Here is a 24,642-nt window from a genome sequence, read left to right on the forward strand (position 1 = left end):
GTTTGGATCTTAAAGACAGTATTTTAACAAATGACATAGATACATCCCCAGGAAGCTAGTCACTTGGCTTCCTTTAATCTCAACACAAGGTGAGTGGGCTTCGATCTTTCTGTGAAAATTTGGGAACCTCGCTTTCCAACTACTGCTTAGAATTCTAAACCTTTTATTGCAAAACACCAACTACTCAAAACAGTGCGCACCTGTGTGGTTTCCTTCATTTTTTTTCCAAGGCAACATCTCTCTGTGAGTTTGTTTATTCTTAAGTATTTTAATGTTACAATAAATTTACTAGAATGACATGTGGGGAAAGGAGAAGAACATGAGGGACTCAGAAGGTAAGAGAGGCCTGTGGGGGGGAAATTGGGAAATTTGGGAAATCACAGCTGAGAAGAACTTTGGGAGGAGAAATGAAGCCTCTATGAGGGCTTTTTCTTAAGTTTTACCAAGAGGAATGCCAATACTAGTCTAATCCACCTCCCTACAAAATCTACAAGAAAATTTGCATCACGCACAAATGTTTTGTGGACTTGGATTTTATTATTACCACCACCACCATCATCATCAACAACATCATTATTAGAATAGGTAATATATACATTGGTACAGAAGATAGAAAAGACAAAAGAGCATACAATAGTTGTCTTCCTTCTACCACTACCTCCCAACCAATGAAGAATAAATACGATGGCAGATGTATTGTGTCAGGACCCATTTTCAGAACACAAAACCCATCTGCTTAGCACAAGGAGAATCATTCTAGATATTAAGTACTGTACTAGATTTATTGGAAAGTGAACAAAACAGAATCTGGGCTGAGTTTCTAGGAACACCTCCCAAAGCCTCAACATAGAATTAGGCCACCAATAGAGCATCTGTTCCTCACTGAGTTAGGAAATTACTGGCAGCTTAAATGCCCACATTTGTCACAATCTTCACCAAGGTGGGGGCCAAACACGGCACCTCTGCTACAATTGCTATAGGAAAACTAAATGTGCCCTCATCTCTGCTCGCCAGCACAGATGGCAAAGAGCAGCCTCCAAAATGCTGTATTCCACTTTGCCTGCTAAATATCAAATTCCAAAAAGAACTGCAAGTGCAAGAGCATCTGTGCCATGCAGAGCTGGAGTGGGCACTGAGTGTGCCTCTCCCTGGGACCTGCCACAGTAGAAATCCTCTACATGATAGCAAACATATGAACGTCTCCAGAAATAAAAAAATTGTGTGGTACTAGCAGAAATTTAGAAACACAGGGCAAAGAGACCAAAATCAGAATCCAGAAAGACACTCATCTATATATGAACATTTAGTAAAAGATAAATACAGCATTTCAAAGCAATAAAGACAGTATAAGATATTCAATTAAATGGGTACTGGAACAACTGGTGAACCATTTTTACTTCTATAAAGCTACATCATTCACACACCAAACAAAGAAATTCCAGATGGAGTAAAGAGCTAAATGATAAGAAGTAAAACTACAAAGTATAAAAATAAATGATAAGAAAACATTGGTCTTATCTTGGAGTGAAAATGCCCTCTTCAGTGAGCCACAAACTCAGAAAATACAAAAGAAAAAATCTTGACATATTTGACTCCATAACATTGAAAACTTCTTTATGACAATCTGAAAGGGAATGGAGAACTGTGTCACCACTGCAGCTTTTTTTTTTTTACTTTCTTGTTTAACTTATTGGGGTTACGTTGATTAATAAGATCATATAGGTTTCTGGTGCGTGATTCTATTACAGATCATGTGCATATTGCACTGTGTGCTCACCACCCCAAGGCCGGTCTCTTCCACCGCCGTTTACCCCCATTCCCTCTTCTGCCCCCTCCCTCTGGGTCACCATGCTGTTCCTGTGTCTACACTGCAGCAGCTCTGAACTCACGCTCTACTCCTCCAGAACAGTGGATACCGTCGTAGTGTTAAGCTCGCTGCTCACAGAGGCAGAAGTCAGTTGGATGCTCTTGTCTACAGTGGTGACTCTTCCACCTACAGTCTCCTCGGTGTTCCTCTTTGGCCTCAGCAAAATAATGAAGCACTTGGGAGCAAATATACAGCCCAATAAACCATAGCTGGATGCCAAGATTGCGAATATTTCCACAGCCACTTTGAACTTGCCTCTGGTGCTCAAATAAGCAGGGACAAAAGAGATCCAGACAATGAAAAAGACCAGCATCCCAAAGGTGATGCATTTTCCTTCATAGTAATTATCAGGCAACTGGCGAGCCACAAATGTAGTAAGGAAGCACAGCAAGGACAGAAAGACATCAATTCCAAATATAGTGCATAAAAATTCTATAGAACCTTCGTCACATTCCAGAATGATCTTTACATTTTGAGATTCCATGTTCTTGTACACCCTTGGGGGTTTCAATATCAAATAGGCTGTGCATATGCTAAGCTCGACTAGAACAGAGATTAACACGATGATCTTCCGATAAAGGGGGTGGATGGATATAAGTCGGGTTTTGGATTTGGAAATTCTGTAGGCTAAAATCAGTGAAATAGTCTTTCCAAGGATGGAGGACAGGCAAAGAGAAAAGCCCAGAGCCAGGGTGACCTGGCGGACCATGCAGGACCAGCTGCACGGCCTGCCAATGAAAAGCATCGAGGACAGCAGCGTGATGCCCAGAGACGCCTGGAGGAGAAAGCTCAGCTCCCGGTCATTGGCGGTCACAAGCGGGGTGTGCCTGTACCTCACATACACAACGGCGACTGCCAAGACCAGAAGCGTCCCAAAGACGGAGAGAATGACAAGCGTGAATCCCAGGGCCTCATCATAAGCCAGGAATTCCACTTCTTTCGGCACACACTCGCTCTTTTGTTCATTTGACCAATAGTCTTCATCACATTGAGTACACTCTCTCTGACCTAAGGAACAAAGAACAGAGGACTGACTGCAAGGAAATCCAAGGGACCCCCTTCAGTGAATAGCCCAGATCAGCCAAAGGCCTAGTAAGCTCCCTTTATAGAGAATATATAGTATCTCCCAAAGGCAGTGATAAAGTGGTCCTAGAGTGTGCAGCTAACATTACATATTGAGAATTATTTTCAGTTTGAGAAATTCAGTCTCATTCTTGGTTTCAGTCCAAGAATGAATGGGCTTTGTGGCAGAGAGATGCCTCTTTCTTTCTCTTCCAATTATCTAATTGAGGAGGGAGGTGTGTATTCTCATAAACCCCAGAACAATTCACAAATTATTTCCCATATATGAGAAATTAAAGCTACTGAAGTAAAACAATCATGAGGATTAAACAGGGATATGAGTGTTTTCAGTCTGCCACTCAACATCACCCCTACCTATTGAAGAGAATTATCCCCTCTGCTCTGCCCTCCTCACCCTACACAAACAGATTTGAGAGAACAGGTCGAGGACTGAGAAAAAAAATAAGGGAAACACAAATAACAACCATGTTGACTGAAGTTGAGGAAACATTTGGGGCATTTAGCTGGTCAGAGGCTCTAAGGGAGAATATGGCTACATAAGAAAAAGTTATTTGAGATGAATTTGTGGTAGATTATGAAATAGACCTCTTTCATATTCTTTGAAAGAATACAGATTAGGATCCCTTTTCAATCACTCTGACTGCAGGACTGGACTTCTCTTGATGTAACTCTGTGCAGAGACTGGGCCACATGGGGTCCAAGGAGTTGTTCAGGTTACATTGTACTTGTTCTGTATTTGGGAAAATTTTTACATTTTTAAAACTTCTCTCTTAAATAAATTTATATTGAGGGCTTTTGGCAGAAGACAAGTACAATTTGTATTCTCTTTAACAGAAGGTAGAGGTAAAAATAAGCCTGCTCCAGCCTGGCTCAGCAATTGAGCATCAACCTAGGATCCAGGAGATCGTGGTTTGATTCCCAGTCAGGGCACACGCCCAGGTTGCAGGCTCGATCCCCAGTAGGGGGCATATAGGAGGCAGCTGATCAATGGCTCTCTCATCATTGATGTTTCTCTCTCTCTTTCTCTCTCTTTCTTCCTCTCTCTGAAATCAATAAAGATATATTTTAAAATAAAAAACAAGCCTGCTCCACCATGTTTCATAAGACTAAGCATACCAACTCCAATAAAATCATGACGAGCAAGCAGCAGCTCAGCAGGTTGCCGTGAAGAATTCAAAGGGCAGTAGTTACAGAATTCATCTGTCCTGCAAACCTTGAGTAATTATGGCTTTAAGCCAATTGTCTTTAGGGATGGAATTCTCAATCTTATAGTTCCAAATTAGAAATAAACTGAAATTCACTTTTTCCCCCAATTAGTTACTATTTGGAATTCACTTATTTTTCCAATTAGTTACTATTTTTTCATAATTAATATTTAATATATTTCAGAAATAAAAATAATTTTAAATACTTTTTATGAATCCATTTATTCATAGTTCACATTTTAAGAAAACCTTTCCTCTCTTAAATTCTTTTTTTTAAAAATATATCTTTATTGATTTCAGAGCGAAGAAGGGAGAGGGAGAGAGAGAGATAGAAACATCAATGATGAGAGAACCATTGATCGGCTGCAGCCCACAACCCGGGCATGTGCCCTGACCGGGAATCGAACCCTGATCACCTGGATCCTAGGTCGATGCTCAACCGCTGAGCCACGCCTGGATGGGCCCTCTCTTAAATTCATGGATGCAGGTCTTTTTCCCACTACAACAGCTTTAGAACTGAAACCAGTGTTATTTTTTTTTCACACTGCACTAAATGGTTTTTTTTACAAGTTGTTCACACCTATTTTCACAGAAGCCTCCCAAGAATCTTTTCCCCAAGCATGTTTAATCTAATTGTATTTTTATATCAGTGAAAAAAATGACTATCTTTACCTGGTTCCTCTGACACGTGTCCATCAGCACAGGGGATGCAGTCAAAACAGCATATGGGTTCCCCATAACGAATCCCCTTCCGGGTGCCGGGGCGGCACACATCTGTGCACACTGAATAGGGGAGCTGGCAAAGACAAACAGTGCATGTGACAGCCCTTTGTCACCACCACTTGTGAAGCTAAGAGAGTTCACATCTGGGCTTCTGTAGAAGTTTTGTGATATCTTGGGTAACCCAGGACAGCTGGGCAAGGATAACAGACAAAGAGAATAACAGCATGAAGAGCCGAGGGAGGAATCTTGCTAAAAGTCAGCCTTGGGGTTGAGTCTAGATGTGCAAAGCTACTCCTAAAGCTAGACCTCTCCAACATTAGGAACTCAGACTAGACTCCATGCCCATGAGACTCTGGGGAGGGCACACTTTGACAAATCTATTCCTGCTTGAGAGGAGGCTGTGACCCAAGAATTATCTTGAGAGCCTGAAAAAGATTTCTTCTCCCAAGGTCACCCCAGAATAGTCTGAAAGCCAAGGATGTGTCATAGTCAGTGGAAAAGAAAAATGAAAGATCTGCTCCACAGGAATAACTGGCACAGCAGACAGGAAAAACAGACAAGGTGTAGCACTGGAACATTCTCTCACAAAAAGTGTAGACATCTCAATGGGAAGCACAGGCTCCCTTTACATTCTGCATGGATGTGCACCTTGGGACCCAGCACAAATTCAATGTTTGTGAATCAGTTTATATTATAATGTAAAGGAAGAGCTTCCTATTTAAAAGGGAGATAAAATGTACTTTATTTCATTTATTTTTTGTTGTTGAATTTATTGGGGTGACATTGGTTAATAGAATTGTACAGGTTTCAGGTATACTGTTCTGTAATACATCATCTGTATATTGTATTAGCAAAGATTCATTTTGAAAAGTGAGTAATCGCATTTATATATAATTGAAATCAGAATTTTCCTACATTAAATCTGAATTAGATAACAATGGAAAATACGCATTAGAAATCTCTGAGTGTGGTTATGGTATGTAACATGACTGAAATACATATTACCACTATATACAACAGATAAGCTTCTTATAAGATGTGTGTGTGTGTCTCCACAGAATGAATTGGATTTCCTCTCCCTGACCCAGCCTTCTAAAAAGAAGTCTCAGTATACTTTTCTTTGAAAATCATCATGAACAATGAGCTGAGGCCTTTTTGTTTCATTTCTCAGTATCCCTTTCTCCACTCTCACAATCTAGTTTTCAACCCACTCACCTCACTAAAATGTTCCTTGCCATGCCCGATAGCTTTTACTCTAGCCACAGTCTCCTTCATCGCTCTTCAATAGTTGGCAAATTGATCAGTCCCTTCTTGACTTGCAGGCTCCCTTGGCTTTCATTGGGTCCTTTTATTATTTTGTTGGTGCTGCTTCCTTTGCCTTCCTGGTCAGGGTGGGCATTTTCTTTGGTTTGGTCCTTGAACCTCTGCTTTTATCTCTTGACATAAAGCACCTTATTCTCTTGTCTTTGACCAGCAGCTCTTTGGAAGAATTTCCAAATCTTGTTGTCTAATACCAGCCTTCTCCACCTGACCTCTACTTCCGTGTTCTAAACTTCTAACATCCCTACTGCGAGTTTTCACAATCACCTCAAATTCATTGTCCAAAACTATCCCCATTAACCCTGTTCCTCCTTCTGAATTCTTTTCTGTCACTGATACCACCATTCTCATCTAACATCTCCCACTTTATCTTCTATAAGTTGCCTATATGTAACCCCCTCCTTCACGCAGGCCCACGTGCTCACCAACCTTAAGACTCAGTTTACCATTGTAAGTTAAACTTGCTTTATATCATCCACTCATTGTTTGATGCAGGTGACTTCCAAGTCCAATCGGTCAGCAAATCCAGTGGCTTCTACCTGTAAGTTATCCACAATCTAACTCCTTTGTACCATTTCCATCACATTTGTCCTAGACCAAGTTACCTTCATTATTTTGGATTATTTCATTGTTCTTCTAACTGGTTTCCCTGGTTCTACTCTTGTCTCCCCACAGCACCCTTACCTTCAGTCTATTTACAACCTGGCAGAGATGATCCTTTAAATCCTAGATTGCATCATGACTCTCCTCTGCCAAGAGTCTTCTGTGGCTCCCCTTTCACTTAATGTAAAAGCCGAAGTCCTTTACTAGCCAATAAAGCCCTACGTGCCCTGACTCTCTCTCTCTTCTTCTCCTTCCCCTAGTGTGTATGTATATATGTATGTGGGTGTATGCTTTTGTGAGTATCTATGAGTTTACATATATTTAGCTACCCACAGAAAACAGAGAGAAAAAAGGCTAAAAGAGATTAAAATAAAATAAAATAAAATAAAATAAAATAAAATAAAATAAAATAAAAGAAATAAAAAATGTCTTCTAGGTGTCTGGCACAGCATAGGAGCTCAGAAATTTTAATTTCCTTGTCAGTTATTTGTAGATCATTTGAAATGTAGTAGAAGTAATTAGTCTTTCAGAATAATTTGAAAGACTAGAGATCTCAGCCCTTAGGTCAAAAGGGCCACACAAGAAGAGAGAAGATAGGTAAATAAAAAACAAGATGAACAAACACCCCTGAAAAAAAAAGACTTTAGGCAGCAAATTAAAAGCACTGGGTGTACTGATACCCACTTTCAGCTCTCTCTCAATCCTGCTGGTTCCTTCATTCTGAGAGTAATGTGGGAGATTAAGTTGCCAATGCTTCTCCACCACCCTATCCTTTTACTGTAACCTACAGGTCACCTGTGGTGAACACTAAACTAGAATATCAAAAGCATGATAGTCCTACTCTCTTACAACTAATATTTCATTAAGGGTAAAAAGTTCAGCTGCCCGGTTTCTTCTTAACTTCTGGTTAGTGACGGGGTTTCTTCTTAACTTTCCCCAACATGTCTCTGGGTGTCGTCTTTCCATTGTGTACCCAGGGGACCCCCGTCTCTAGCTCGCCAACCACTTACTTCTCAGTCCTATATATTGAAGCTCTTCTGTTGCAAAATAAATGAACAAACAAAATAAGAACAGACTCACAGATACGGAGAACAGACTGATGGTTGCCAGAGGGAAGCAGGGTTGGAGGCTTGAGTGAAGAAGGTGAGGGGATTGAGAAGTACAAACTCGTAGGTCCTGGGGATAGTCACAGGGATGTAAAGTACAACACTGGGAACATAGTCAATAATATTGTAATAACTATGTATGGGGCCAGGTGGGATGCCTGGTGGGGGGGTCACTTTATAAAGGATATGATTGTCTAACCACTATGCTGTACAACTGAAACTAATACAAAATAATATTGAATGTCAACTGTAATTGAAAAGTAATTTTTTTAAAAAGAAAGCTCTCCTGTTGCTATAGAGAAGAAATAAAATTGTAATAATAGCTTATGAATGTCTAATCATTATGCTATGTAACTGAAACTAATATAATATTGTATGTCAAATGTAATTGAAAAAAAATTTTAATTTAAAATATTAAATAACACCCTGCCGGGTATGGCTCAGCGGTTGAGCATCAACCTAGGATCCAGGAGATCAGGGTTCGATTCCCGGTCAGGGCACATGCCCAGGTTGCGGGCTAGGCAGCCAATCAATGACTCTCTCATCATTGATGTTTCTATCTCTCTCTCCCTCCCTCCTTTCCTCTCTCTGAAATTAATAAAGATATGTTTAAAAAATAATAAAATATTAAATAATTTTTAAAATAAAATGTTCTTAAACAATTGTAATAATGATTTAAAATAAAAAATAAAATAAAAAATAACTCATTATTAATTAATAATGAATCCATGAAATAACAGCTTTTTATCTAGTATAAGTAACTTTACATCCAAAACCAGTAAATTTAATCGTCAGACCTTACTTCTACTACATCTCAGAACAATTATGAAAACAACATTTTGGAAAGACTTTTGAAGCTTATGAAACTCATCTTGTTCCCTATAATCTCTCAATAAAAGATTCGTGAATGATATGTTAAAGTTTATTGACATGTATGTGCACCCATACATACACCATGCTGGTAGCTAATGTTCCCTGCCTCAAATTATATTATGACTTTGTAAACTCTCCTTCCCAGTCTTTGACCCTGGGAATAAATAAATCAGAAGAAAAAAGGGAAGAAGAAATGAAGCCTCTCCAAAACTACCGTCAGGGAGAGTAGGAAGGACTTCTGGTTGCCCCAGGGAAATGGTAGCTGCTAAACTGTGTATCTCTACACACATTCTCTGAAAAAGACCATATGTGTTTTTAAAGTAAGAAAAAACTACCTATGACCTACAAACTTCAGCATCATAAAGAACTTGGGGATAGGGTGAACTTCGCAGTATCTGTAAGTAGAGAAATACCCATTACATTCCCGCAAGGCCATCTCTAGGGTCCCCTCCTCATAAGGGCGTGTGGGAAGTGAGGGTGTGGGAAAACTGCGCAGGAAAGGGAGAGTGAGCAGAGAACCTAAGGCTATGGAGAGCAGGCCACATCATTCCTAGAAAAAAACTGCCCGCCCTGCATGAAAACAGGTCCAAAACCCTGTAGAGGCAACGCTGGCTACTGGGAAAGGTCTTGGAAGTGGGACTCGAGAAGACAGTTTCAGAAAGGCACCGCTTCAGTGGGACCAGAAGATACAGAGAGAAGGAGAAGTGCCTTTTTAAGATGTAGTACAAAGGGAAAGAAGAAAGAGGAGACCTTTAAGAATCCTGCAGAAATAAACTGCTTTTCACTCTACTAACAGAAGAAGGCAGCCTTAGGGACTTGTAAGACACCCAAATAGGGACTTGTAAGACACTCAAAACTCCCATCCTTGACCATAAAAATAACCAAAAATAGAATTGTGCCTCGATAGATGTTTACTGTAGAAAGAAAACAGAAAATAAAAATCAAAACATTCCAGAAGATTAAAATTCCCCTCTAAAACACACACACACACACACACACACACACACACGCAGAATACTGTGGCACAGCACTTTAAATAAACATACTAGCACTACAATTAAATATTCTCAGGAAGGCACTTGGAGATGTGAAAAAGTATCTGATTCAAAATAAATCAGAAATTTAAAAATTAAAAACATAATTAAAACTGCAAGAAATTTTTTTTGAAGTTTATTTTACTCAGAAAAAAAACTAAAGAAAAAGACTAAATTATTTGCATTTAAAAAAATGATATATTTGAATGAAAATTTAATAAAGGGCATTGACTAAAGTCAGCAAAACAACCAAGAGAATAAGAATGTGATAAAAAGGCAAAAATGATGAGAAAGTTGAATAAAGTGAAAGACAAAGGAAGTCAAACACTTTGAAGTACTTGAAGAAAACATGTTAGAATTAATATTTAAAACTATAATCCAAGAAAATGTTCCAAAAAGAAAAGATCTGAATCTATATATAGAAAAGAGATGTACTGTACTTGGGAAAATTGACTTGGAATCGCCAACTCGAGGTGTCAGATATTTCAAAGTGCCTGAAACAATATGGAAATACAATTATCTGCACAGAAACAGAGTAAGGTGTTAGAGTAGCTAACCTCTGAAGATTCGGTGTTCCAAAATATGGTCGCATTCTTTTGCAGCACGAATTCAAGCTTAGAGTCTGTAAATATATATTCTCCAACCTTCACAAAGGCAATCTCTCCATTGTCATCTAATTGCCAATTTAGAATATCATAGTATCCAGTCACATCTCCATCTTCATTAATTTCTATTTTCATTCCATTATGGGTAGTAAAATTAAGTGTCTTCAAATAGTACATTAACTAGAAAACAACAGAGAAAAGTAAAAATTTGATTGCCTAGAAAACAGGTTCTATAAAGAAAATAATAATCTAATATTATTTTAGACTATTATAATAATATTAAAACTAATCTAAGTCATAGGATTGGATATTTCTCCTTTTTCTCTATATCTTAGCTATCTAATATAACTTCTAGCCACATGTGACAATTAAAACTTGAATGTGACTGGCCAAATTGAGATGGGCTGTGAGTGTAAAATATACACTGGATTGCAAAGGCTTAGTTCAAAGAAAATTAAATTCTCATTAATAATTTCATGTTAATAATTTACATTATAATATTGTGACCACATGTTAAACTATTATTTGGGTTTAAATATAATTAAATTTAATTTCATCTGTTTCTTTTTATTTTTTAATTTTATTACTACAACTTTTTAAATTACCTATGTGGCCCATATATTTCTGTTGGGCAGCACAGATCTATGCCAATGAAAAGTGGTGCCTAATATTTCCTAATACCTCCATACCTAGGGAAGAAGGATATTTGACTTGCCTCCTAGATTTCTTCTACTTATAGGTACCATTTTACCCTACTACCACCAGTCCTTTCCCTAAACATCAGGGGCTAGAGATAGGAAGGTCAACAAGATCTCTTCCCTACCCTTGCAAAGCTCACGGTCCAGTGGAGAGGCCAGACAGATATAAGCACTAATAGTAAAATTCAATGTGCTCTATGTTGCTGTTGTGGAAAGAGTGTTGAAACAACATAGCTGAGGGAATGACTAATTAATTGTTTTGGGAAAATTGGAGGAGGTTCTGAGGGCTGATAGTGCCAGACCAGGGTTGCTCATGCTGTACGCTTTCCAGGTAAGAGGGGAGGCACTGAAGGATGTAAACAGAGGAGCGCTCTGATCTTTGTGAGATTGGGCTACTGTATCCCAACATGAATTGCTGGGGCATCAGACCTGAGGCAGGAGATATGAAAGCCATATCTCCAAGTTGGCACCCAATAATCTTCACCTCCTGGCTTCATGCCTTTTCACGACCCCTCCTACACTGTATAAAGACTACATATTCCAGTTTCCCTTGTAGCTAGACATGACCATAACACTAAATTCTGGCTAATGGGATGCAAGGGGAATTGTATGTAATTTCCAAGAAAGATCCTTAAATGGAGAGATGTACAAATCTTTGCCCTTTCTCCTTCCTGCTGATTAGAGACATGATGATTGAAGCCATCTGAGATTATGAGGTGAACCCACATACTGAGGACAGTGAAATGAAAAGGTAGAAAGAACCTGGATCCATAAGCCACTTTTTCATTCCTAGAATACTAACCTCTATTTTGGGGAGTTGTCTGTCCAGAATTCACAACAAACCTAATAATAACTCTGTTAACAAATAGGAACTTCAAAATTCTCATTTAGGTCACACGAGAAAACCATTCCATTAGGTGAGCATGTAATAAAATCATGCCTATTAAATACTAAAGCAAATCAAAGGCTTTATTAGCATGCATGCTTTTAATGTCAAACTATACCATGAAGTAAAACAAACAACTTACCTCCCAAGGCTCAAAGTTAGGTATTCGTGCACAGTAGTTTCCTGCAGCATATGGCCCATATCCGTCTTCACATCTACTTAGACCATCCAAGGCATAAGCCATAGAATACACGGCTTGCCTGACATTGTTTGTAATTCTTAGCTGAGACACATCCAGATAGGTATTTTTAAGATCTTCCAACTTCTCCTCTCCAGTACAGAGTTTATCAGACATGGCATATAACCTGTCCTCTTTACCAGTCATATTCACTCTATGGTCAATGTTGTATGGAACACTACTATTGGGCCAAGTACAGTTAAAAGCAGTTTGCCAGAATTCAATGGTCAGAACATCATTTGGATCCTTGTTAGGATGAATATCATAAAGAAATTCTTTTAATCCTGGTATATCAGCTCTTGGTATTGCAAATCCAATGCTTCCACCAAAATATGGAAAATATTCAGGCTTTGCAATGAGGGCTGAAGTTATCCAGGCTTCGCTCGCTATCCACGTTCTGTCAGTTATGTTATGGTAAACCATCTCCAGCGCAAAAGGCATGAGTTCAATATCAGATGCATAAAGTACAATGACTCTGGCAGTGGATTTCTTTATAGCATCAATAGCTTTCTGCATTTTCTCATTGGAATAGACTTTGGGAATGGTTTCAGAGAATGCAAGACAGAGGTTGGCCCTCTCCATTTTTTCCTTAAACATTTTTACTCCATATTTTCCATAATCATCATCAGTTGCAATAGTGCCAACCCAGACCCAACCGAAGTGTTGGATAAGTTTTACCATGGCCTCCGACTGGGCCTTATCACTGGCTACTGTGCGAAGATAAGATGGAAACTGGTATTTGTCACTAAGTATTGAGCAGGTAGAGGCATAGCCCACCTACAATTGAAAATAATGACGCAGTTATTAGAAAGCAATTGCGCAATCTCAAGTGACACGGTCTCCCAATAGTTTTATTGGAGAGGGAGAGAAGTTAACAGTTCTCCCTTTATTCTTGAATCTTTCTATAGACAAAAGTACTTCTATTCCTCTCCCTATTCAGTGGGTGGGGACTGTTGAGGGAACACTTAGGGCTTCCTCACCCACCCTTTTCCCATTCCACCCGGAGGGAGTTGGAGGAAATAACTGTTAAGATAGTTAATTAAATGCACCACTTTTCACAGGTGAGTCAGAGCATTTACTGAAAAGAAGTTTTTCTGCCCTTTCATCTATGTACTCCTGAGACTAGGTATGTGAGCCAAGCGATGCAGGCTTTCTCAGATCTAACTTATCTCTCCCTCGCCTTCTCTCTCTCTCATCACCACCACTTTTCTCTCTCTCCTCCCCTCTTTCCTTGTTTCTCTCTGCCAGGGCTTTTGGGTGTTTACGCTGCACGACTCAAACTGAGAAAGAGATAGGAGGCACCACTTCAAGCTCAGGCCTAAGTCATGTTCTTCAACAAAGTTACTAGAAGCCCTCATTTTATTGATACTAGTCTAGATAAGTAAAGAGGTACTTTTTTCTCATTTTTTCCAGTGATCCCTGTGTGTATTTTTCATCAGTGAACACTTAAGAATTCAGCACCATGAATTCCTGTCAGTCTTACAGGCATTTCTGCTGTGTTTTACTCTCACCCTCACTGAATCTACGATGAAGAACTTCGGTCACATTCCCCCCGAAGCCATCCCATTCCCAGCCCATGTTAGTAATACACCACCTCCAACAGGACCTCTTGTATTATAGCTCCAGAGCTCCATGACTGTCTATTCTTTCATAAGTGACAGAATAGTCCTACTTTTTCTTTTCTCTACCCTTTGTCCTATTCTTATTCCACTAGCTAAAGTTTATGTTCTTCTTTGGAAACTCATAAGCAGCAGTGTCAGGGAAGCCATATGTAGGAAGAAATCTCATTTAGAATGCAGAGGCACCTGATTTTAAATTCTGGCTACCTAATTAGTATAAGATTGTGAACAAGTCATTTAACCTTCTGACTCTCAGTTTCCCTACAAGTAAAATCAGGGTAATAATATCTATATCTTAAGTATATTAAGTATACTTAATATATACTCAGTGTATTATAAAGGATAGTATACTTGCTATATAAAATACATGTTATATATTTTAATGATTTAATATACTCAGTACATTAAGTGAAACAACACAAGTAAAAGTGGTGAATAAAAGATTTCTTTTACCTTTTTTGCAGATTTACTACAAGGATTGAAATAGGAAAATCTATCTAGAGGTTTCTAGCCAGTGCCTGGGCCACAGGAAGAATTAGGTGGAAGGGAGAGCTCACAGCAGCAGCAATCTGTCTGAGCTGCATGAATTCCACCCCTAAGGTGTCAGCTGTGTCACAGGGCCCCTCCTCTTGGTTCTGCTTCTCAGTATTTTTCCGCTCCTTCTAATTTGTATTTGCAGCTTTTTAAGAAGTTCTATGTAAATGAGCCATTTTATAATTATTTCAAATTCTCCCATTACTCTGTAACACAAATAAGCTTAATTATTATCATTCACATTAATAAATCTTGACTACTGCCGAACCGGACGTGGCTCAGCAGTTGAGCATCAATCTAGAATCCAGGAGATTGCGGTTCAATTCCAAGTCAGGGCACATGCCGGGGTTGCCAGCTCCAACCCAGGTTGGGGGTGTGCAGGAGGCAGCTGATCAATGACTCTCTCATTATTGATGTTTCTATCTCTCTCTCGCCCTCTCTCTGAAATCAATAAAGGTATATTTATAAATAAACAAACAAACAAACAAACAAATAAATAAATCTTGACTACTGATACTTTAATGACCCATCCTTAGAAATAATTATAGAACTTTATATTTTCTTAATATCCCACTCTTCTTAATATTATCTGTTCTTAAGTTGAAATGTGTTACCGTCTCTGAATTTAAAATAATCCATAAAGTTAGCATCCCAGCACTCTAGCTATCTTGTGAAATTTTCAGGATCATTTCAGTATGTTAATGTATAGAACAAAAACGGTCATGAATAATGAACATTAGTATAGGCAAGAAACATGTGTTCCTTATACCATCTATCAACCAACCGACCCGTATTTCTCCATCACTTCCTCTGTGTTTTACCTGTGCTACAGTGTGTAGTGTTTAGTGAGATGTTAATATACAAATCACTGGGTAACAGCCTCAAGTCAGAAATTAAAGAGGGATCCAAAGGGCTGCAGAAGAGTCTGAAATCACCTCCACATAGGCATCAGGCACACTTGCAGAGGCAGGGCCCAGCAGAGTACTTAGGGGCAGGAGCATCGCCACCACCCCCATCTGTCTCTGCCCCTTACCCCAGCCTCGCCTCAGCTCCTTACTGTTTGCTACAATGTCCACAAACATAGCTTGTACTTCTTTATAAATTAGTACCTAGCACAATAATCTGAGATACCTGAGGTATATAATACAGCCCGAGAACTCTTGAAGTAGCAATCGATAAGGACGATCCACCTGCCCCAACAACTCCTGCCAGATAGGCCCCGGTACTGTTCCTGAAGTTGGGCTTGTTTTCGTCCTGCCCTGTAAGGAACACCAAAGCTGCTTCCATAGACTTGGAGGTGCTGAAACAACTATCATAGATCTGGTAGCCCAACGTGAGGTTGGGCAGAATATCCTCCCTCTCGTTGATCTCCTTGATCGTATGAATCATGGTTTTCATCCAGCGGAATCCCCGGAAGTTAAACCTGAAAAGGAAGCAGGCCTTGTAAGTCAGGGGCGGAGGCCCTTGGGGGAAGCAGCTTTCAGGGGGGCTGGTGTGCAGGGCAATTTGCTGCGATAGCACCAGGCACCGCGCCTGCCTGAGCATGTTAACGTTTCATCAGTGACCTTGCAGACTTTGAGCCTTCATGCATGAATCACATTCATAATCATTTGGCTTGGGCTGTGAAGCGCCTTTTGGGATGTCGCCTTGCTTTATATATCTTTCATATGATATAATCTCCCCCAAGCTGCCAATTACCTCTTTTCACAAAAACATTCTTATATTCTCAATTCTCTCCACCACACATACCCAATAACTCCTCACAATGTTTCCCCATTCATTGGAAGCTCCTGGTGCCATATGACTCTCCTTTCCCACCTGTCTTAGCTCCCTATAGGTTTCTCTAATTTTCTTTTGGATATTAATTATAATAATAAAAGTGACGTGAGTACATTAAAATACTTATGCTAGCTGTACATCAAAGCAGTATGTAAAATTTATATAGACTATATACACTATGGCTCCAATTTAATAATTTTTCCTGCCATGATCTGATTGTTAATGTTGAGAGACTTTTTAATTGAAAATGTCCCCTTTCTACCATTTTCATATATAATCATGAATAAATGCCCCCTTCTTTCCATTCCCTAGCCTTTAAGAGGAAAATGTTTCTCTTGCAGGCTCTCACCACATTTTTTTTTTCAATTTCTTCTCTATAAAAAATTAACTATTCTATTCCTAATTCTCTTTCTTCACAGTTTTAACCAAATTTTAACCAATTTGAAAGCAAGGACCTCAAGATTTTTTCTCTTAATATCTTCTGTAGCTATAGTATCTAATTCTATGTCTCTTACTCAATAAATATTTTTAATTAAATGTGTGATAGCAAACGGCAGATTATATTTCTCCTCCTCGTCTTTTTAATTAATTACTTTCATTTAGCTTTGTTTTTCATTTAATGTGTAATTATTCAGTGCCACTGGTGTTAGACACTATAAATACCACAATGAGTAAGCCAGGCACTGCAACGTTGAAGTGAAGAACCAGAAAAATAGCCAAGTGATGCGCAAAATCATTAAGGAAACAAAAACAAAACAGTGATGGGGTAGATATAGGACCGTGAGATACAAAAGAGGGTACCTCACCCTGGAGGGTTTAACAGCCAGGCTGAAACTTGAAAGATGACATAAAAACAGGAGATGAATGCTGCAGGCAAAGAGAAGAGCGTGTGTGAAGGTATCACACAAAGAGAACATGAAACACCAGGGAATGGAAAGGTCGGTATGTCTGGAGGGTAAAGTGACAGAGACTATGGCACAGGGAAGAGGGGACTGGAGAACCAGAAGGTGCCAGAACATGAAGGGCTTCATCATCCTAAGATAGTTGGTTTCCAAATTTACACAGGTGGCAATGTAAATTCAAATACACATTTCTGAAGTAATTATAACAATATCTTTTTTAAGGCAATATAGCATTACGTTGTAAGAGCTAGAAAGATGTTCACCTGCTTTGAATCAGTAATTCTACCCCTGAGAATTTATCTGAACAAATTGTTGTTCTCAAAGGAGAAAGCTATGTATGCCTCAAACTGTTCAACACAAAACTATTTAGAATATATTATTTAGAAACTGGAAAGGACTTACATGCTCAGTGATAATAAATTATGCTACATTGACTTGATGGAAACATTTTTTATCATTAAAAAACTATAATTAGTGAAATTACACAGCAGAATGCTTCTAATATTATGTGAAACAAGCCATATGCAAAGTTGCTTCAGTACTATAATTAAAACTACATATAAATTATATGAACATCTGGCTAAGTATCCACAAGGGAAAGTGTTAAATGAGCACAGGGTAATCACTGGAAGGGTAGGATCTGGGATGTTTTTCTTCCGTTCATTGATTTCTATTACAATATTGACAGTAGTGTTGTACAATGTATACCTTTTTGTTCCCAGAAAATTTCTCTAAACCCTAACTTTGTTCAGATCACCCAAAACAAGAATTAAAATACTTCTTCCTTCCATTTCATTGTCTTTTTCTGCTGTGAACAATTTTTAAAACAATAGAATAGCTTCCTATTCAGTATAATTTAGCTGATGGCCAAACACAACTAGTATCTTATTAAAATGATGGATTTCAAATGAAATTCATCCAAACCCCAACCTGAATTTCTAGATCAATTCTAGGTACAGGTTAATGATACCAAAATGAAATTCTATCAAAGTAAGCCTTGAATACCACCTAGGCCAGGCCTCCTGCGGGGTCTCTCCCACTGGGAGGTAAATTGCATCACATGGAGGAACATTAAGAGGCTTGGAGAACATTGGGGTTGGGTAATGATAGGAGGAAACTGTTGGCAGTTGTGGGTGGAAATGAATTATATAGTTCTAATTTTTAAAATATATCAAAAAATTTTAAATATTGAATGTTGTTAATATCCAAAACATATAGGTATATGTAGGATGGACTAAAGTTTCAGGGACAGTTTTAGCCTTGTACAGCCTAAAAATGAGCAATTAAATAAGAACAGGTGGGCTAGGTAGGGAAATCAAAGAGTGAATTATTTGTCAAATGGGATGGACTTCTCACCATTATTTCAACCACAATAGATATGCCAAATTATTTCTTAATGAAAGGAGTGGACTTTTATTAAAAATCGGTATATTGGCTTTTTCATTTAACCTTGCTAGGAAGATAACCTTCAGAAGTTCTGGTGAAGGATGTAGAACAAATTAAGTGATTCCATTTACAAAATATCGGTGTAGTACGACAAACTCTAGTGTTTATTGTATGTTATTAAAGATTAAGTGAAAACTTCTGTGATTATGAACTGACTCCACAATAATAAGCTGTGACCAAAAGCCCTTCTTGTCCCTCCTTCCTTTTCTTCACTGTAAAATATAAAAGGGTTAGAAGGTCCAGGAGAGAGGCAACTAGGGACTAACTGCAATCCTTTCCTTTTGCAAATATCATTATAGCTTATCCATCACTCTCATGATATTTTAAATATGTAGTGTGAAATATGATCAAAGGAAAACAGTTGTGATCAGTAAACATTTGATTTGTAAGAAGTTGCTAAAATGTTTACAGCATGCATTTACAAGTATAATTACCATGTAGCATCATGGAAATGCTTGCTATATAATATAAAATGCCCAATATAAAATTGTCTCCATGCTATCTATGGTCACTACTATGCAAAAATTATGGCTGTATTTGTATAAAGGACTAAAAAAGAACATAGAAAAATGAAAAGAGCTGTTTTGTTAAGGTAGTAACAGTGGACAGCTATTTTCCTTTCTTTGAATTTCTGGTATTTTTCATGTCAAGAGAGGGAGACCACGTACACACATGTCACACCCAGAAATCTAACCCATGTTTACCTTTCTTACAATGGGTCATGAGCTAATTCAGATTATCAGTCATGGATCCCATTGCCATGACAGTTTTGGAGAGAAGGGAGTAGGGCAGAAGCCTTCCAGCTGAAGGAATCTTGCTGTGAACATTAGCTCAGAAATACAGCATCCCCACACTGTATTTCCACCTGAGAGGAGTTGAGCCTAATAATAATTCATGATAAAGCTGCACCCCTGCATCATTCTGCATCAGTGCTTCTCAAACCTGAATGTACACAAATCACCTGGAGGTCTTGTCAAAGTACAGAATCTGACTCAGCACATGAGGGATGCAACCTGAGACCCCACATTTCTAACAGGCTTGTAGGTGATGTTGAGGCTGCTGGTCCAAAGACCACCCTTTGAAAACAATGTTCTGTATGAGACAAAACCTGTCCTCTTTCTGAGGCATCAAAGTGGGAAAGGACCCTCTTAAGACCAAGCTTTTCGTGTTTCTAAGCAATCCTAGAATCTCCACTTTGGAGAAACTGAGGCCTAAAAACAGGAAGTATCTATCCTGAGTTAAGTGAATAGTGTCAGAGTCAGGGCTGACATCATGGTTCCAGTTCTAGACTCTGACCCCCACATCCAACACTCCTTCACCCTCACCACGATTGACGTAAAAAGAAGACAAAAAAATGGCTTACCCTTCACATTTTGCTGATATTGGCTCCAAAATAGACTCATTTGCTGGAATGGTCCTGTAGTGAACAGGAAAAAGTCCTCCAACAACAAGTGAATGATTTTTGGCATCTATGTACCCATCCAAGTTGAACTTGCCCAGCAAACGACAGGACTCTTCTTTCTCTCCTTTGCCTTCAATGCCCAGTTCAGCCCATAAAAAGGCAAGAAATCCCAGAACCACATATTTCTCCCTGCTGGTCATTTTAATAAGGTTAGTTTAGGAGAAATGACCAGCATCAAAAGTTTTAACGAGGCACCTTAACAGAGTGTCACAGTGAGTGTGTGCCACATCCCGGTGGACTCAGCTTGCCACTACTTGCCACATAATTGTCAGGCCTCAGTCAATCACAGAGCTCACATGCACCTGCAATTTATGGATCTGGATTAGGGGCTGAGTAAAAGAGCCTCATAAAGATTTATTTTGTGTTTAGCAATAATGTATAATGAAGTATAGTTGGTTTGGGGTTTTAAATAGTCATTTCATGTTGCAGAAATTGTCCCTTTCTTGTTTAATTGTACATCAGCTTCATTCATCCTCACTTCAGCCACCCTTGTCGGAGCTGTTCTTGCCCCAAAGGTGAGGAAGAGCATTCTGCTTTATCACAGAGTATAAAAAAGGTGACATCATGCCAAGCTCTTTCTTTAGAGGTATAGAAAAAGACAAGAGGGAAACCATGGGGGATTTGGACTACAAGAAATCATTTTGAATCTGTGTTCTGCTACTTGTATTAGTGTGATGGTAGGAAAGTCACTTGATTTCTGTGCCTCAAGTTCCTCCTCAGTGACCAGGACGATACTCTGACACCATCAGCATTATCATTCACCTGGGTCCCTCCAATCCTTCCATACAAAAGTCACTTCCTTCACCTCATCCCCACGGAAGGATTGCCAGGGCACGTTTTTGGTTAAGTGTCATCTCCACCTGACCCTAGGGAAACCGAAAGAGAGGTTCCCATTAGTACTTCCCTGGCAAAATTGCAGGCCTGTGCCTCAGTCTCCCCATAGCCTACTAGGTCTTCACAGGTGGGCTAGCAGGTGACCACCCCCAGCCCCTGACTGACATCTCAGTCTGTGGAATGTCTGACTAATCTTAGTTTTCTGACATGTGGATGGTTCACAGTTTCCACTGTCAGACTTTCACAATGATGCTGAAAAGGTTTCGAAAAAGAGACAGATTCCACCCTGGCCAATGTGGCTCAGTGTTTGGAGTTTTAGGCCTCACACTGAAGGCTCTCACATTGATGTCTCTCTCTCCATCTACCTACTATCTATCTATCATCTATCTATCATCAATCTATCTATCTATCTATCTGTCTATCTATCTATCTATCTATCTATCTATCTATCTATCTATCTATCTATCATCTTCCTACCTACCTACCTACCTACCTACCTACCTATCATCATCATCTATCCCTCTCTCCCACTCTCTCTAAAAATCAATGGAAAAAAAATCCTTGAGTGAGGATTAACAATAACAACAAAAAAAGAGACAGATTCCCAGGAGAATCTCTTCCCAGATGTGCTTCAGTCTGGCTTCATCCAAACAAAACGGCACTCTGAGTGACAGGCCACCCACCAACAGCCTGAAAACCCCTCTCTTGAGCTGTTATGGTTTAGCCCACGGCCCTTCTTGGAACGATTTGGAACTATTCCTCACTCCCTTTTGCTCCCCTCTCTTGCCAGGAGGCAGCTGTTTCTAAGCAACTACCCCTCTTGTTGTCAAGGGTTACCCTTGCACAAAGATGTTTACCATCAAAGCTGATTTGTTTAATGCCCTGGGCAAAACCTGGGCTAGGGACCATAAAAATTGTTAAATTAGATTAAGTTACATCAATAATAACAAAAACTAGCATTTCTATAGCATTTTACAAATTCTTTTACAAACACCATCCTTCCTCTAGGTCAGGAACGGATTCAGTGTGGGCGAGGTTTCTGATTGTGTGGCAGCACCTGGTACCCGGTGTCTGCAATTCTCAGGACGATAGCGTATTTGCCCAGGGCTGCGGAGATTACAGCCTCCGAACGTGGTAGGCTTCATCCAAGAGAGGCACAGGGCGAGAAAAACAACATCGTTGCTCTTATGCAGAGGGTTCTTATTAAGTTCACAGTAATGGATGCTCAACACCTCATCTGCCCTCATCACACCATATGGGACTGGTTTTCTTTTGTTCACTTTATAAGTGAAGAAATGTGAGTCTACAGGGCTAGTACGTGCTAATGGGAGATACCAAAGCCCATGTCCTTTCTGATGCCTTGTGGTAGAGAAGCGTGGGTCCTAAAATCCAGCTTCTTTGCCATTTGGTCCCCGCTTCGTCTCTTTGGACCACCAGCCCCTTATTCCAGAACAAGGGACTTTGAACTAAATGGCCTTTTTTTGGAGTGTGTGAATCTGAAGGGCTCAGTGATGCTCTGGCTCTGGATGAGCCTTTTCAAGGCTCAAGTTCAATGATAGCTTAATATGCTGTCGGAGCAAGCAGTAGCATGTCATTTTATTAACTGTCAAGGTGAGATTGTTTCTTCAATATGACTTTAAACCTCATTCCCATTCCCACAGGTCTCTGACTTAAAGAACCCCCAGTCAAGTTGGAAGACAACCAACAACACTGGTGCAAATGGCCACTGGCATTTAATCCCATGTGCCCGCGCCCAGGCTCCTAGGTCTGCATCTGTGGGGTGGGTGTTTCCACCACCTACCCCCAGCCTGTTTGCTCCTTGCTCTTCTCCAAGGGCCCTGGTGAAGACCAGGCTCCCCTCCAGGGACAGTAACACATTCTGCCCAGATATGTCCCTGCCTTCAAGCAAAGGAAAACAGCTGAGCCCCTAAAGGTTATGAGAACCGTCTTATTAAGGAAGGCTAAGCGAGTACTTGCAGGCTGTTATATGGTTTCCAGGAGAAGCTCGAACTCTTATCGACTGCAGATGAACACTGGTTCATGCCCCTAAAAAGCCCGAGCACCACAGCAGTGAACTCAGCTGGCTTATAGTGTCTTGGTCACACAAGCCTGTCAGATATTCCTTGGCTCTCCTATTGTTCCACGTCATTCCCTCGGCTTTATAATCCTTTAGAATCCTAGGTATTACTCATGCCACACCATCAGATGAATGGTACTAACCTACTTCATTTCCTTAGTTTCTAAGCCAGAGCTGTCCTCTAAGCAGTTGAGAAATGAGCTTAACACCTAGTTATATGTGTTTGAATTGGTGGTTTTACTTTATATAGTTTTTTAACATATGTCTCCAACAGTTAAAATGTTACTCCCTGTATTGAATTTTGTGACATTATGACATAGGGCTTGCCTGTGCCTTGATCATGAGAAGAAAGAAAACTAAAAATAAATCAGTTTTCATAAGTGTATTGTTATAGGAAGTGCGAGTTATTGATAAGAGGCCTTGGGGTATGTAAAAAGCGGGTTTTGTGTGTGTTTTTTAACACGCCAGTACCAACCACTTGCTACAGAAGAGGCCCCTGTGTGCCTAAATAGAGAAAGCCCTCAGTTATAGCCCAGGGGAGAGGCACTGAGACACTGTGGGCATCAAACATTTTAAACAGCTGCCTTGCTGAACTGAGAAAGCTGCAAGTTATCTCTTCTGCTCCATCTATTTTCAGGAAAACAATTTTACAGCCCGATTGATCCCCGGCCTCTAAATCAGCTGACTTGCTAAGCAGCAGACTCTTACCATATGGAACCTAGAGCATCCTTTCTCCACAGATGCATCATGTGGGGAATAGCTGTGTGTGCTGTGGCTGTAACATCAGTGGTGAGAATAGTAGGCAGTTGGCTAGAACTGGGAAACGTTATCATCACAGTTTCTAGAGAATTTTATTTTTAATAAAATTTAAAATTTAAGAAAACCTGGCCACTTTTAACTCTCACCTGGAAAATTTGACATGCAGGCCTGCTCCAAATCTTTTTTTTAATATGTTTTTATTGATTTCAGAGAGAGGAAGGGAAAGGGAAAGGGAAAGGGAAAGGGAAAGAGATAGAAGCATCAGTTATGAGAGAGAGTCATTGATCGGCTGCCTCCTGCACAACCTCTACTGGGGATCAAGCCCACAACCTGGGCATGTGCTTTGACTGGGAATCAAACTGTGACCTCCTGGTTCATGGATGGACACTCAACCACTGAGCCACACCAGCTGGCCATGCCTGCTTCAATCTTGCCCCACATCCATTCCTACACTGGAGGAAATGGACCATGCCAATCTCAAGGCTATTTAAAAAAATTTTTTACAGCTTTATTGAGATGTAATTTACATACCATAAATTTACCTAAACCCAATGATGTAATCACAAGTGTCCACACAGAGGAAAATGGAGGAGATACTATGTCAAAGAGAAGGCAAGGTGACAAAAGCAGAGATTGGAATGGGGGCAGCCTCTGGAAGCTGGAAAGGGCAAGGAGATAGATTTGCCACTCAGCCTCCAGGAGAACCAGCCCTGCTGACATCTTGACTTTAGCCCAATGAAAATGAGTTCAGATTTCTGATCTCCAGAGCTGTAAGAGAATAAATTTGTGTTGTTTTAAGCTACTAAATGTGTGGCAATCTGTTACAGAAGCAATAGGTAATACAATAGTAATGAGTTGGAAAATATCCTAATATCCAACAGAAGGGACTAGATGGAAACAACCTAAATATCCAATAAGAGGGGTTAGTTGGAAACAACCTAAATGTCCACAGGATGGAATAAGTTACATAACTTCTGATAATTTTCAAA

General features: G+C 39.7%; 1 protein-coding gene across 1 annotated transcript; it reads right to left on the reverse strand.

Annotated features, from left to right (window-relative positions):
- Positions 1-1,892: 1,892 nt before the first annotated feature.
- On the reverse strand, positions 1,893-20,123 carry LOC107544683 (vomeronasal type-2 receptor 1-like). Its single transcript, XM_016222587.2, has 6 exons — positions 19,885-20,123; positions 15,526-15,817; positions 12,146-13,018; positions 10,372-10,599; positions 4,828-4,951; positions 1,893-2,875 (listed from the first exon to the last, which is right to left on the reverse strand). Exons 1-6 carry the CDS (start codon positions 20,121-20,123, stop codon positions 1,893-1,895), a joined length of 2,739 nt encoding a protein of 912 aa, XP_016078073.2.
- Positions 20,124-24,642: the final 4,519 nt, after the last annotated feature.

This window comes from Miniopterus natalensis, chromosome 6 (genome assembly GCF_054644295.1).
Source record: "Miniopterus natalensis isolate mMinNat1 chromosome 6, mMinNat1.hap1, whole genome shotgun sequence".
NCBI classification, from domain to species: Eukaryota; Metazoa; Chordata; class Mammalia; order Chiroptera; family Miniopteridae; genus Miniopterus; species Miniopterus natalensis.

What these genes read in the sequence shown, in the direction of transcription:
- LOC107544683 (XM_016222587.2), bottom strand. Translation starts at nt 20,123, where the DNA reads ATGACCAGCAGGGAGAAATATGTGGTTCTGGGATTTCTTGCCTTTTTA. An exon ending in GGCTGTATTATATACCTCAG is followed by an intron (nt 13,019 to 15,525) that starts GTATCTCAGATT and finishes TTTCAATTGTAG; the next exon opens with GTGGGCTATGCCTCTACCTG. An exon ending in CTAACTTTGAGCCTTGGGAG is followed by an intron (nt 10,600 to 12,145) that starts GTAAGTTGTTTG and finishes GTTGTTTTCTAG; the next exon opens with TTAATGTACTATTTGAAGAC.